The 11,340-nt window shown below is 47.1% G+C and overlaps 1 protein-coding gene across 1 annotated transcript; it reads right to left on the reverse strand.

The window, feature by feature from the left end:
• Positions 1-3,109: 3,109 nt before the first annotated feature.
• Positions 3,110-8,670, reverse strand: FST (follistatin; the record flags this gene model as incomplete). Its single annotated transcript, XM_082301595.1, has 6 exons — positions 3,110-3,223; positions 3,942-4,172; positions 5,201-5,425; positions 5,764-5,982; positions 6,389-6,580; positions 8,589-8,670. The coding sequence occupies 6 exons, from the start codon at positions 8,668-8,670 to the stop codon at positions 3,141-3,143; spliced, it is 1,032 nt and encodes a 343-aa protein (XP_082157721.1). The 3' UTR covers positions 3,110-3,140.
• Between the last annotated feature and the right edge of the window lie 2,670 nt (positions 8,671-11,340).

Here is an 11,340-nt window from a genome sequence, read left to right on the forward strand (position 1 = left end):
GAAATGAAGTAGCTGGCACCTACCTGAATTTAAGAAAAATCTTCTCTGATAGTCCCTATATCTATTAAACAGGTTGTTTCTCTGTCATTGACATGTATTTATTAATTCTTTGAGAGGCTTTCCAATAGATTCTTTTTCATATCTTTGTTCTCCTGGCCCCTGTTCTCTTTTATTCTGGGTTCTGTTCCCTCAGAAGACCAAAATCCTGCTCCCTTTGCTCTGTTCACTATGTACTTCCTTCCAAAGAGACTATTTGTCTAAATGAGATAACAGGAGGTAACATGAGGTAACAGAAGGGCAAATATTTTTGCTATTACTGTGAATATAGTATTATAAATGCATGCTTGTAGTTTTTATATATTCAGAGATGAATAAATTATGTTTGCTTTGGATAATACTAAACAATCCATAACAAATTAGAATTTTATATATAGTAGAAAATACACAGAAGACTATAGCAGGAAATTCTTCAAATATTTGTATTTAAACTAAAAGAGTGAATCAACTTCATTCGGACTTCAGTTCAGCAAAGTACTTAAAAGGTCACTGAATAACATGTGTAAGTACATTTTTAATTTTTATGAAATATGATAGAGAAAATTTTGTAAGTGGGGCCTTATTTGTGAGAACAGCATGACCGGGTAGCACAGAATGGGATTTTGGTTCCTGCTGTGCTTATGCTGGTTACCTTTCCTCAATTCACTATTGTATTAGTATTAGTACCCCGTCTCAAACAGTGTCCAGTCTTAATACAGGCTGACCAAAAAGAACTTCTGAATTAAACTTCCTTTTGGGAGAAAAATAATTTCCAAGTGATAGTGTGCTCTTTGATTGTTTGTTGGATTTCTTCTTTTTTTGTCTTCGCTGTTTGTTACACATCTTGAATTTAGGCAAGGAGATCCTGTTTTGCTTTTTCCTATTGGTCATCTAAATGGATCTGAAGCATAGCAAAAATTCAAATGCATATTCAAATTCTCCTAGAAATATGAAAGTAAAAATGTCTAAAATAAAGTGTGGGTCAGCGGAGAGAAGGGGTGCCATCCAGAGAGACCTGGACAGGCTTGAGGGGTGAGACCATGCAAACCTCATGGAGTTCAGCAAAACAAAGTGCAGCATCCTACACCTGCATTGGGGCAGTCCCAGACGCACCAACAGGCTGGGCAGAGAAGTGATGGAGAGCAGCCCTGCGGTGAGAGACTTGGGAGTGATGGCTGATGAAAAACTCAACATGGGCCAGCAGTGAGCACTCACAGCCCAGAAAGCCAGGGGAATCCTGGCCTGCATCCAAAGAACAGCGGCCAGCAGGGCAAGGGAGAGGATTTTGCCACTCAGTTCTGCTCTGCTGAGACCCCACCTGAAACACTGCATCCAGCTCTGGGGTCCCAAACATAAGAGGGACATGGAACTGTTGGAGCAAGTCCAGAGGAGGGTCATGATGTTGGTAAGATGACTGGAGCACATCTCCTATGAAAACACGCTGAGAAAGTTGGGGCTGTTCAGCCTGGAGAAGAGAAGGTTGTGTGGGGACCTCACAGACACCTTCCAGTATCTGAAGGGGCCTACAGGAAAGCTGGAGAGGGACTGTCTGACAGGAACTGGAGTGGCAGGGTAAGGAGGAATGGGTACATACTGAAAGAGGGGAAATTCAGACTAGGTATTACAAAGAAATTCTTTACTGTGAGGATGGTGAGGCACTGGAACAGGTTGCCCAGGGAAGCTGTGGATGCCCAGTCCCTGGAAGTGTTCAGGGCCAGGCTGGATGGGGCATTGAGCAATGTGGTCTAGTGGGAGGTGTCCCTGAACATGGCAGGGGAGTTGAAACTGGACAATCTTAAGGTCTGTTCTAACCCAAACCATTTTGTGATTCTATGAAACTACATTTTTTATTGAGAGCATTGAGAGGGTAACAAAAATGACAAATCTCTTCTCCTCTATCACTGTACTTAGACTTAAATAGTAATGAACTGTAGACATTGCCCCTATCTGAAAATAGGGTTTTTTATATCAATACGAGCTGAGAACTTTGGCCTTAAACAGTGTTGCATGGTGTAAAAGAATCCAGAGGACCAGAACCACTCAGAATGAAAGACTGATGACTGCCTCTAGGGAAAATTCCACTTTTTATTTTTTTTTCACTCATCATTTATTTACAAATACACATTATAACTTTTATATACATTGCACATTTACATGGTAGAAAAGTACAAAACTATATATTTAAATGAATTTATATTTAACTCGCCATGTTTGAAAATATAAAATTGCATCAGAAAAAAAGTATTATGAAAAGCAAGAAACTTGAACTGATAAAGCTTTGATATAACTTTTAGCAACACACCGATTGGGAAAGAAAACTTTGAAAGTGGTACTGCAAGACCATCTTAAAGGAAACACCTGATAAAACATTTATGCATGTTACAAAAAAATAAAACAACAAAAACAAAATAAAACCTTTATTCTCATTACAGTTAGGCCTGTCGCCATTATCAAACTTCACAATCCAATTTCTTTGGGTTCAAAATGTGTATAGTACAGTATAAACTCTCAATACACTGAGATCATTTCAGTACATAATGTGATCAGAAGTAGAGAAAATTAAGTGTACGAAGTTTCCTTAAAGATCGCCTCACTGCACCTTGAAAGTATACTTAAGTCAGTTACAACACCTTTTGGTCAGTCAAGATTCCTTGTAAACAAAAACACGAGGGATCTTTAATGTACAGAACCAGCAAAAAGAAAATCCAATAAATAAACATAACAGAAACTGACATGCAAGTTTGTTAAAGTGGAAAAGAGTTAACATCAGTGAAATGAAGAGATGAGATCATGTGGGTAGGCTCTAAGGAATGGACTTTCATAGTTCACAAGGAAAAAGAAAAGCTTTACTTTACAAGCAAGAGACCTCACAATAAATAACACTGCTCTTCCCGTAACGAATAAATTTCTTCAAAAAACAAGATGTACGGTCAACCAGACATTTTATGTATAAATTATAAAACATGACACAGTATAAATAAATGTCTACGAGACTCAACTATATGTATACTTTTTTTTTCTCCCCAAAATAAATAAGCATACACTTATTTACAGTACGGACATTGATTTTGTGCCCAATGGCTGTTCCAATAGTGATGGAGGTTTTACCACTCTAGAATGGAAGATATAGGAAAGCTGTAGTCCTGGTCTTCATCTTCCTCTTCATCTTCTGGGTCTTCATTAATTGCTAGATGGGGGAATACAGGGGAGCTGTTGTTTAAATAAGGACAACAACAGCGCAGAAGCAGCTCAGTGCATGTTTTCAAAGCCCTCTGAACAGCCATTATACAGCGTTGCATTTTATGCGACTTGTAGTGAGATGCTCTTTGGCATCTGCTGTTATGCAATAAGGTTTTTTATACATAATCTATGAAGTCATAACTGCAGAAAGTTCTGAAGAATCAATGGCTCAGGTTTTATTGGTAGATTCCTGAAATCAAATAAAAAGCGCTCTGGTGTTTTAGTTTAATTGCTTTGTGTCCTTCATTGAGAGTTAGTAGAGGCAACTGTGCTAAACCAGGTGCCATGTGCTACCTTTAAGCTTGTTCTTTTGGACCGACTTAAGAGTTTATCCAGGTGTTAATAAAGCAATCAGCAAAGCACACGAGAGCAGACAAAGTACAAAAAAAGTCACTAGAATTACACTCCTCGGGCAACCCCTTTCTGATAGAATGGCTTGTCCTTGGAACATCCCCAAAAACTCCAACTTGAAGGCCAGCTCGTTGTTGGAGATCTATTGCATTTTATCAGCAACCAAAGTGTGTGCGTGAAAGATAGATACTTATATTCTACTGTACCTTGAATCAATAAATCAAGCTTTCTTATGTTTAAAGGTGTAAGTCTTCATTACCTAGGTATCGCCTTCAGAAGCCTTAAGTGTCTGCAGGGTTAAAAATCTCACTTACAGTTGCAAGATCCAGAGTGCTTAACTTCTAGAAGCACACCCATGGAGCAAGCTGCCTCTTTCATGGCACACTCGCTTGGGTATGTTGTGTTATCACTGGCACACACTGCTTCTTCTGACTTGCTTTCAGGGCATAGCTCATCACAGAGGGCACACCGACCTCTGCCAACCTTAAAATCCCACAAGCATTTCTTCCCAGCACTGCATTGAATGTCTTCACAGGATTTGGCTTCTAAAAATAACACAGAATACTAGAGGTAAGTGAAAAGACAAAGCAAAAAGCAAAGCAAAGACAAGCAACCCCTAAATCCTCCCTTTCCCCTGTGAACTGTGAAGAAACAAAGCTCAGATGTAGTAGATGTGATGATACTTGCTGATTTTGCTCAAGCGAGTATTCCCCTGGACAACATTGCCTGTCTGTATGTGGGGGAGGAAAGACAGCTGTGCCAGCAAAGCTTGGCCCTGGGAATACAGAATTACATTTGCCTATTGTACATGACTTTCCTGCTCCATTTTATGTCAGTGGAAATTCGGCTCCCCAAATTAGTGGTAAATGCAGGATTTGTCAACAGGTCCAGCATTTCTAAATCTATCATTTTTAAACCTACCCACTGAGAGCAGCTGTCTACAAGATTTGAAAGGGAATTCACCTCAACTTATGCCAACTAAAAGCAACCTGAGACTCCCCCAAATTCACCCAGCAGTTTTGGGGAGCAGATGCTGCCCTGCAGGTGCTCCATTGTAATGCACTGCACTATCAGTCCTTTCTGGAATCACTCACAACACAGAATGTCAGGTTGCACAGAAATTATTTGCCTGTCTTCACCCACCCACTGTCTCCAAACCCCACAATTATTTTTAAAGAGGAAAAGGTGATCAGATGTTTTCAATTTAGTTAACATCATCTTTGCCAAGACCACTTGAAGACAATTGTTTCCAGGAATCCAGGAATACAGAGACCTTATTACATTGTAACCGTCTCATCATCTATTTCAGTGAGGCTACTTCTCCCTTGGATACTGATGTCAGCACCCGCAGCTGTAGCAGGATCAGGCCCTCTTGTTCCTCATCGCTACTGCAATCTTTTCCAGGACTAAGTTCACCCTGGCTCTCCTCTTCTGGGAGGGGAGCACTAACCCAGGCTGCTGAAGTCTCTCTTCCTCCCCACCAATATATCCTTCCAGTTACATGCACTGGATACCCTGAAACAGGTGATTGAGGAAGCTCCCCCCACTCTTGGTCTCCTCCAAAGATACTTACTGACGCATTTCCCTTCGTAGGCTAATCCAATGGATCTTCCCAGGAGGCAGGTAGCTTTCCTCAGGTGGCAGGCACTGGCGTAGGTTATGCCATCGTTCCCGCAGAGATACTGTTCAGGGGAGGTAGGCTCTGGGCAAATTCGATTGCATGTCACACAGTAGGCATTGTTGGTTTGGTCAACCACACATGTGGAGCTGCCTGGGCATAAGACATCCCTGCAGGTCTCTGAAATACAGACAGAAACAGAGTGATTAGTAGAAGATAACAGGATCCCAGTGAGGAGTGAATAGGTGTCAACAAGAACAAATGATCAGGTAGAAGCCTTCAGCAGCTCTCCTCTGTTAAGGGCTGCTGTAGGATGCCTTCCCATCTCAGGATAACTGGTGGAACACAAGTGCTGCTACACTATTGTGAACTCTCAGTTCAGCTACATGCTTGTCTGTTGAGCATGGTCTAGTTACTTTCTCCCAACTGGATTCCTGTGAGGAACAACAACTCCTCCCTACACTCAGACAGACACCCTTTGGCATTTGAGGGAGATTGGATTAGATTTGCAAACCTACTTTTGCATTTGCCCTGATACTGGACTTCGAGTTCAGGCTGTTCTTTACATCTGGCTTTGAGAAGGGCGCACTCGTTCCTGTAGGTTTTCCCATCTAAGCCACACACAGGGCCCTTCCAAGTGATATTAGAGCAATCCGGAGCACAAACACACCGAGGTTTGTTCTTCTTGTTCATTTTACATTTCTTCCCGGGTCCACAGTCCACATTCTCACATGTTTCTGATGGAAGGAAAGAGGCACGACTTTAGTACCAAGCGTGCAGAACAGACCTGGTGTCAAAACTGCTTAAAGAAAAAAAGATACCGTGAACGCAAAGCACAGAGCAAAACCACCGTTCCCTCCCGTTCCAGGACACACCACTCGAGGTAAATTCCTTCCGCCAGTGAGGGCAGGGGGGAGAGAGCGTCTCTCTCCTTCTCCCCGTGATATTCAAGGCGGCGGGCAGAAATGGGGGTCCCCTCCTCGATCTCGGGGCTGGTACGAGACGCCCCTCAAAGCCCCGACGAGGAAGGAAGCGAGAGGACCACGCTGCCCCCCTCCAGCTCCCTACCCGCTCCTCCTCCCCGAGACCAGCCCCTGCCGGAGCCGCTCCTCAGCAGGGAGCAGCTCGCCAGCACCCCCTCACCTTTGCACGGGATGCAGTTTGGGGCTCCCCCATTAAAAATCATCCACTTAAAAAGCGTGTTGTCGTTGACGTCCTCTGCCGTCCACGACGTAGTCAGGCGGCCGCTCTTGCAGCACTCCTCCTTGCTGAGGTCGGTTTTGTAGAGGACCTGGCAGCGCCCGTTCCGCGCCTGCCGGAGCCAGCAGTTCCCAGCTGCGGGGCGGGGGGCGGGGGGGACACCCAGACGGATCAGTGGCGGCCACCAGTGACCCAGACACAGCACGTGCGCCTTGCCGTGACTTTTACTAGACTGTTTCCTTTTATTTGTCCCGTTTCATAACCCGCAGCTACTATGGCCTATTTGGAAGCGCAGTTTAAGAAACAAACAAGCCCTCCCTCCGCAAAGAAACCCAACCAAACAAAAAAATCCCCGTCCAAAACCACAAAAGAAATAAAAAGCCCAAACCAAGAAAACAACAAAACAAAACCCAAACCAAAACAAAATGAAAGAAAGAGAATACCCGACCAAAACAGAACTAGAGTTTTCGGAGGTATTTATTCCATATGTAGAGCAGAAGGAGCACTGCCGACACGTGACAGAGATTGAAAAGGATGTGCATTTAAAAGAGAATAAAAAGAAAATCGCGCTTGCAAATTCCTTCCTCCTCCCCCTGCCCTCTCCTCCTCACCGCGGCTGCACAGCAGCATTGTTTTAGTGCCGCACAGTTTCACTCCCAGCCCATTTTGCAATCTGCACGAATAGGGAACATTTGCTGTTAGCGAAGTCTTTCGAAATCTCCACATTTTGCTGTTTCTATTAACAAATGTCTCCTTCACTAAAATAATTCAGCAGAGTTTCAAAAAAAAAGTGAGCAAAGTACATAAAATACAAGGACACTTTGAGTAGGAGGTCCCTACAGAGTTTTAAAAATCGATCAAGCTGAAAAAAGTTATAGGTGCCATCTCTCCTGCAAGCATTTCAGAGGAAAGTACACTGTCCTTACACCGGGTAGAGTGGGTTTTGTTGGGGTTATTTTTTGCTTTTTTTCCCCCTAGTATCCCTGTTATGTGTGGAGTCAAGCCAAGAACATTAGTCCAAGCAACTCCCCCTTTTTTAGCTGAAGCATTTTGGTTGGGATGAGTCTCTCGTGAATAACCAATGTGACTTCTCCAGCAACTCAATACCAATTGATTCTGCTGCTAATCCATCCAGGGCTCGATCCTGCCTCCTTACTCCGATGGGAATATACCGCAGAGAGGGGTCAGGATCAGCCAGCCGAGATGTCGCAGGGCGAGGGGGAAGACCCGCCCCCCCCCCCCCCCCCCGGTAAAAATAATTGAACAAACAATACCCCTAAAAAAAAAAAGTTTTGCATCTCACTGTTGCCTACGTTAGATTAATTTATGCTCTATATCGGTACAGGGGAAGAGAAAAAAAAAGAGAAAGAATTATAGAAGAAGCAATGGCAAGACGTCCAGGTTGTGGCTGGAATATGGTCAAGAAAAGGGGAAAAGCCCCCTAACTAAAAATCAATATTCCCTTGTGTCGAAAGAGGGCTCTTAAGAGTTGTCAATATCAGGTTCGGGTTTGTTTTGTTCGCACGGGGAAGAAAAAAACCAAACCGCCAACTTATTTAAGCATACTTTTCAGTGCAGGAGGATTTACAACATCAATATTTATTCAGACACGCACACTCAAAAAAAAAAAAAAAAAAAAAAAAAAAAAAAAAAAGTATGGGAGTAGGGAGGAGGAGGAAATCCCAATATTAAAGTCTGTAAAATGACCACTTATTGGTTTCTAAAAATGTCAGCTGTAATCGTGGGGTTCTCCATCACCACCTCTCCTTCAGTCAGCCAGACGAGATAAAAATCTGAGCTAAAATACCAACAAACTTTGAGCACTCATTCGGGAGCCGAGACTGGGAAAGTTCCCTCACGATTCTACTCTTCATTCATGCTGCATAATAACAATTAAAAACTAAAAACATCACATCTGTCCTCTGTGCCTTTGCAGAGCAGTGCAAAGATCCCATCAAAAAGAGATCTAAATGACACCTCTGCGCCTCGGTACAAAGCAATCCCATGCCCACAGTTAACTTCAGTTCTGTTGGACCTTGGAGAGAGGCGTTTAACACCACAAGCAAACTAAACCAATCCCGAAAGACAGAAAAAAATAGTAGTAATAAAGAAGCATATCTGCGAATAAACAGTCTGGTCTTACCCTGCACTGTGTGATCTTCCATGAAGTGGCACAGAAACATCAGGATTAAGAGCATGCCCGGGTGGATTCTCTGATTTAACATCCTCAGTATAGCAGGGAGTGAGAGAGGCGCAGAGACAGCGTGAGGGGGAGTAGGGAGAGGGAGCGAGCACTAGCCAGCCTGCTTATGATCGCTCTATTGAATGAACGTCAGGCTCTGAATGCAGTCTCTCTTTAAATCTATACGGGGGTCCTAGCTGTCTGCGGTGGGCGGTCTCCTAATGTGTGTGTGTGTCTGCTCGGGGGTGGGGAGATTTAAAAAGTTCAGTGTGAATCAGGTGACATTTTCCACCTTCTGGAAACCCTCTCCGATTATCCGCTCTAGGTGCACGCACACACAGGCGCGCACCCGCGCAGCCCCACGCCAGCCCTGAGCGGCGGAGCCGCCGGCGGGGGCAGCGACGGGAGCGGCCCCGGCCCCGGCCCCGGCCCCGGCCCCGCCGCGGAGCCGCCGCGGCCGCGCAAGCGCCACGGGAGGCTGGAGACCCGCGGGGGGTCACGGCCGGCCCAGGGGCGCCCCGGCCTCGCCGGCGGGCTGGGGGTGCTGCCGGGGCGCGGAGCGGCGCCCGGCCGGCCACAGTCGGCTCCGCGGGCGCGGTCCCCGCGCGAGGTGGCTGCGGAGGATACATCCCACTCCCCGCACCTCCGGCGGGCGGGCGGATAGATCGCTCGGTCCAAAGAAACCTAAACCGCGATCGACCAGCCCCAAACCTGAAAAAACAAAAAACCCAAAAGACAGAACCGACTAAAAGTTTAATACCTAGGGCCGTTCCCGAGTGATAGATTTTTCACTGGGAGAGCCCGGGAGGACGAGACGGGAAAGGGGGCGACGTAGGCGGTCTCTTTTCAGAATCAGAAAAGATTGCAACATCGATAATGAACTTCTAGGGCACTAGTTTATTAAGCACAGTCTGGCATTATTCTCCCCTTAGAAAAGTTGGCGGTCTCTCATTTATAACATTTTTTGGCACCGCTGAATGAAACTGAGTAGGCGATATTTCCTTTTATACAAAACGATTACTTAACGGAAAATGGTATTGTTTATTCAAAAGCTGCCTTTTAAATTTCGATTCTTTCGCTTTTCTGAGCCACCAAAGCACAACAGACTGCGAAGTATGCAGACAGGAATGCCCGGACAGTGCCGGGTCAGGGGCCGGTGCGCCGCGGCCGCCCGCGCCCTCCGCCCGGCCCTCCCCACACCCCTCCTCCCCGCTCCCGCCCCCCGCCACCCCCTCCCGACTGCCCCCTCCCCACAACTGCAAATAACTCAGTGATAACAGATTTTTTTCCACCAACTGCAGGAGATAGTGCTAATCTTTTAATAAAAGATCCCATTACAATAGGATCTGTCTGGACAGACTATAATAGATCCAGAAATACAGCCGTGCTAATATTAGAAGACAGTTGTTTGGGTGCCTCAGGCCGGGCCCTGGTCCCGCTTTGAAAGTGGGCATGAATCACAATGTCCCTCGGTACCACCTGCGGTCACACGCATTAAGGAGCAGACTGGTAAATGATTGACCTCTCTGCATTTTTTTTTTTTTTTTTTTTGTTATTATTATTATGATCCTCGTCCTAGAGCATCGCCCGGGCATTTTGAGCACTTCAGAAGCTCCAGGACTCCACATCCTTTTTAATCTTTTCCCAAATTGGTGCCACTCTCCCCCTGCCCCCCGCCCCTGCTGCCGGCTGCCGGAGCCGCGCTCATGCAGGGTTGCGTAGTGCCCTCTACTGGCGGCGGCGCGCAGCGGCAGCGCCGGAGCGCCCCCGGCCCCGAGCCACCCCTGCCAGCGCCGCGGACGGATCTCGGGCAGCGCCGGAGCCCGGCGCAAGGTGCTCCCGGGGCCCGCTCCCCCGGCTCCCGGCCCCCGCCCCGGCCCAGCCCAGAGGCGGGGGGCAGCGCGCCGGGCTTGGGGCGCGTAGCTCGCCGAGCCGGGGGTCTGGCTGCTTTCGCCGCCCCCGCCGCCGGGCGCGCCTCTCGCGGTCTCCCCCCGCGCCTGTCCCCGCGGGGCTCCGGAGGCAGCACGGCCCCCGCCGGGGCAGCGTCGGGGCAGGGGGTGGTCCGGGGGGCGTCCCGGGGGGGCTCGGGGGCATCCCAGCGGCAGCGACGGACGCGCAGGCGGCGGCTCTCGCACGAGACGGCCGGGCTCGGCTCGGCTCGGCTCGGCTCGGCTCGGCTCGGCTCGGCTCGGCTCGGCTCGGCTCGGCTCGGCTCGGCTCGGCTCGGCTCGGCTCGGCTCGGCTCGGCTCGGCCGGCCCGGCTCGGCACGGCTTGGCCCAGCCCAGCACGGTCCAACACTGCACAGGCCGGCACTGCGCGATCCGGCACTGCACGGCTGCCGGGCGTTCTGCGGGGTCAGGCTCCCTTTCCCGTGTTCCGTTTGTGTGGTTTTTTTAGTAATTGGCCAATACGGTGTTTATCTTGATAATGTTTTCAGTTATAGTGAGGCGTTTTCAGGCCATGTTCCTGGAAATGAAACGCTGAATAGGTCGATAAGGTTTGCACATGTGCTTCACGCATGCATCATCAGGAGATCAATATGATTGCGCTGGTATGGAGATTTGTATCACACCTGTTCGCTGACATCACATAGAAACAGCTGCTGTTTCTTTCACTGTTTTCTTTTTTTTTTCTTTCTTTTCTTTCTTTTCTTTTTTTTTTTTTTTTTTTCCTTTTTCTTTTTTTTAAAATGCCAGATACTGCGTTTGTGAG

The sequence above is a fragment of the Coloeus monedula genome (genome assembly GCF_965178545.1).
Source record: "Coloeus monedula genome assembly, chromosome: Z".
Lineage (NCBI taxonomy): Eukaryota > Metazoa > Chordata > Aves > Passeriformes > Corvidae > Coloeus > Coloeus monedula.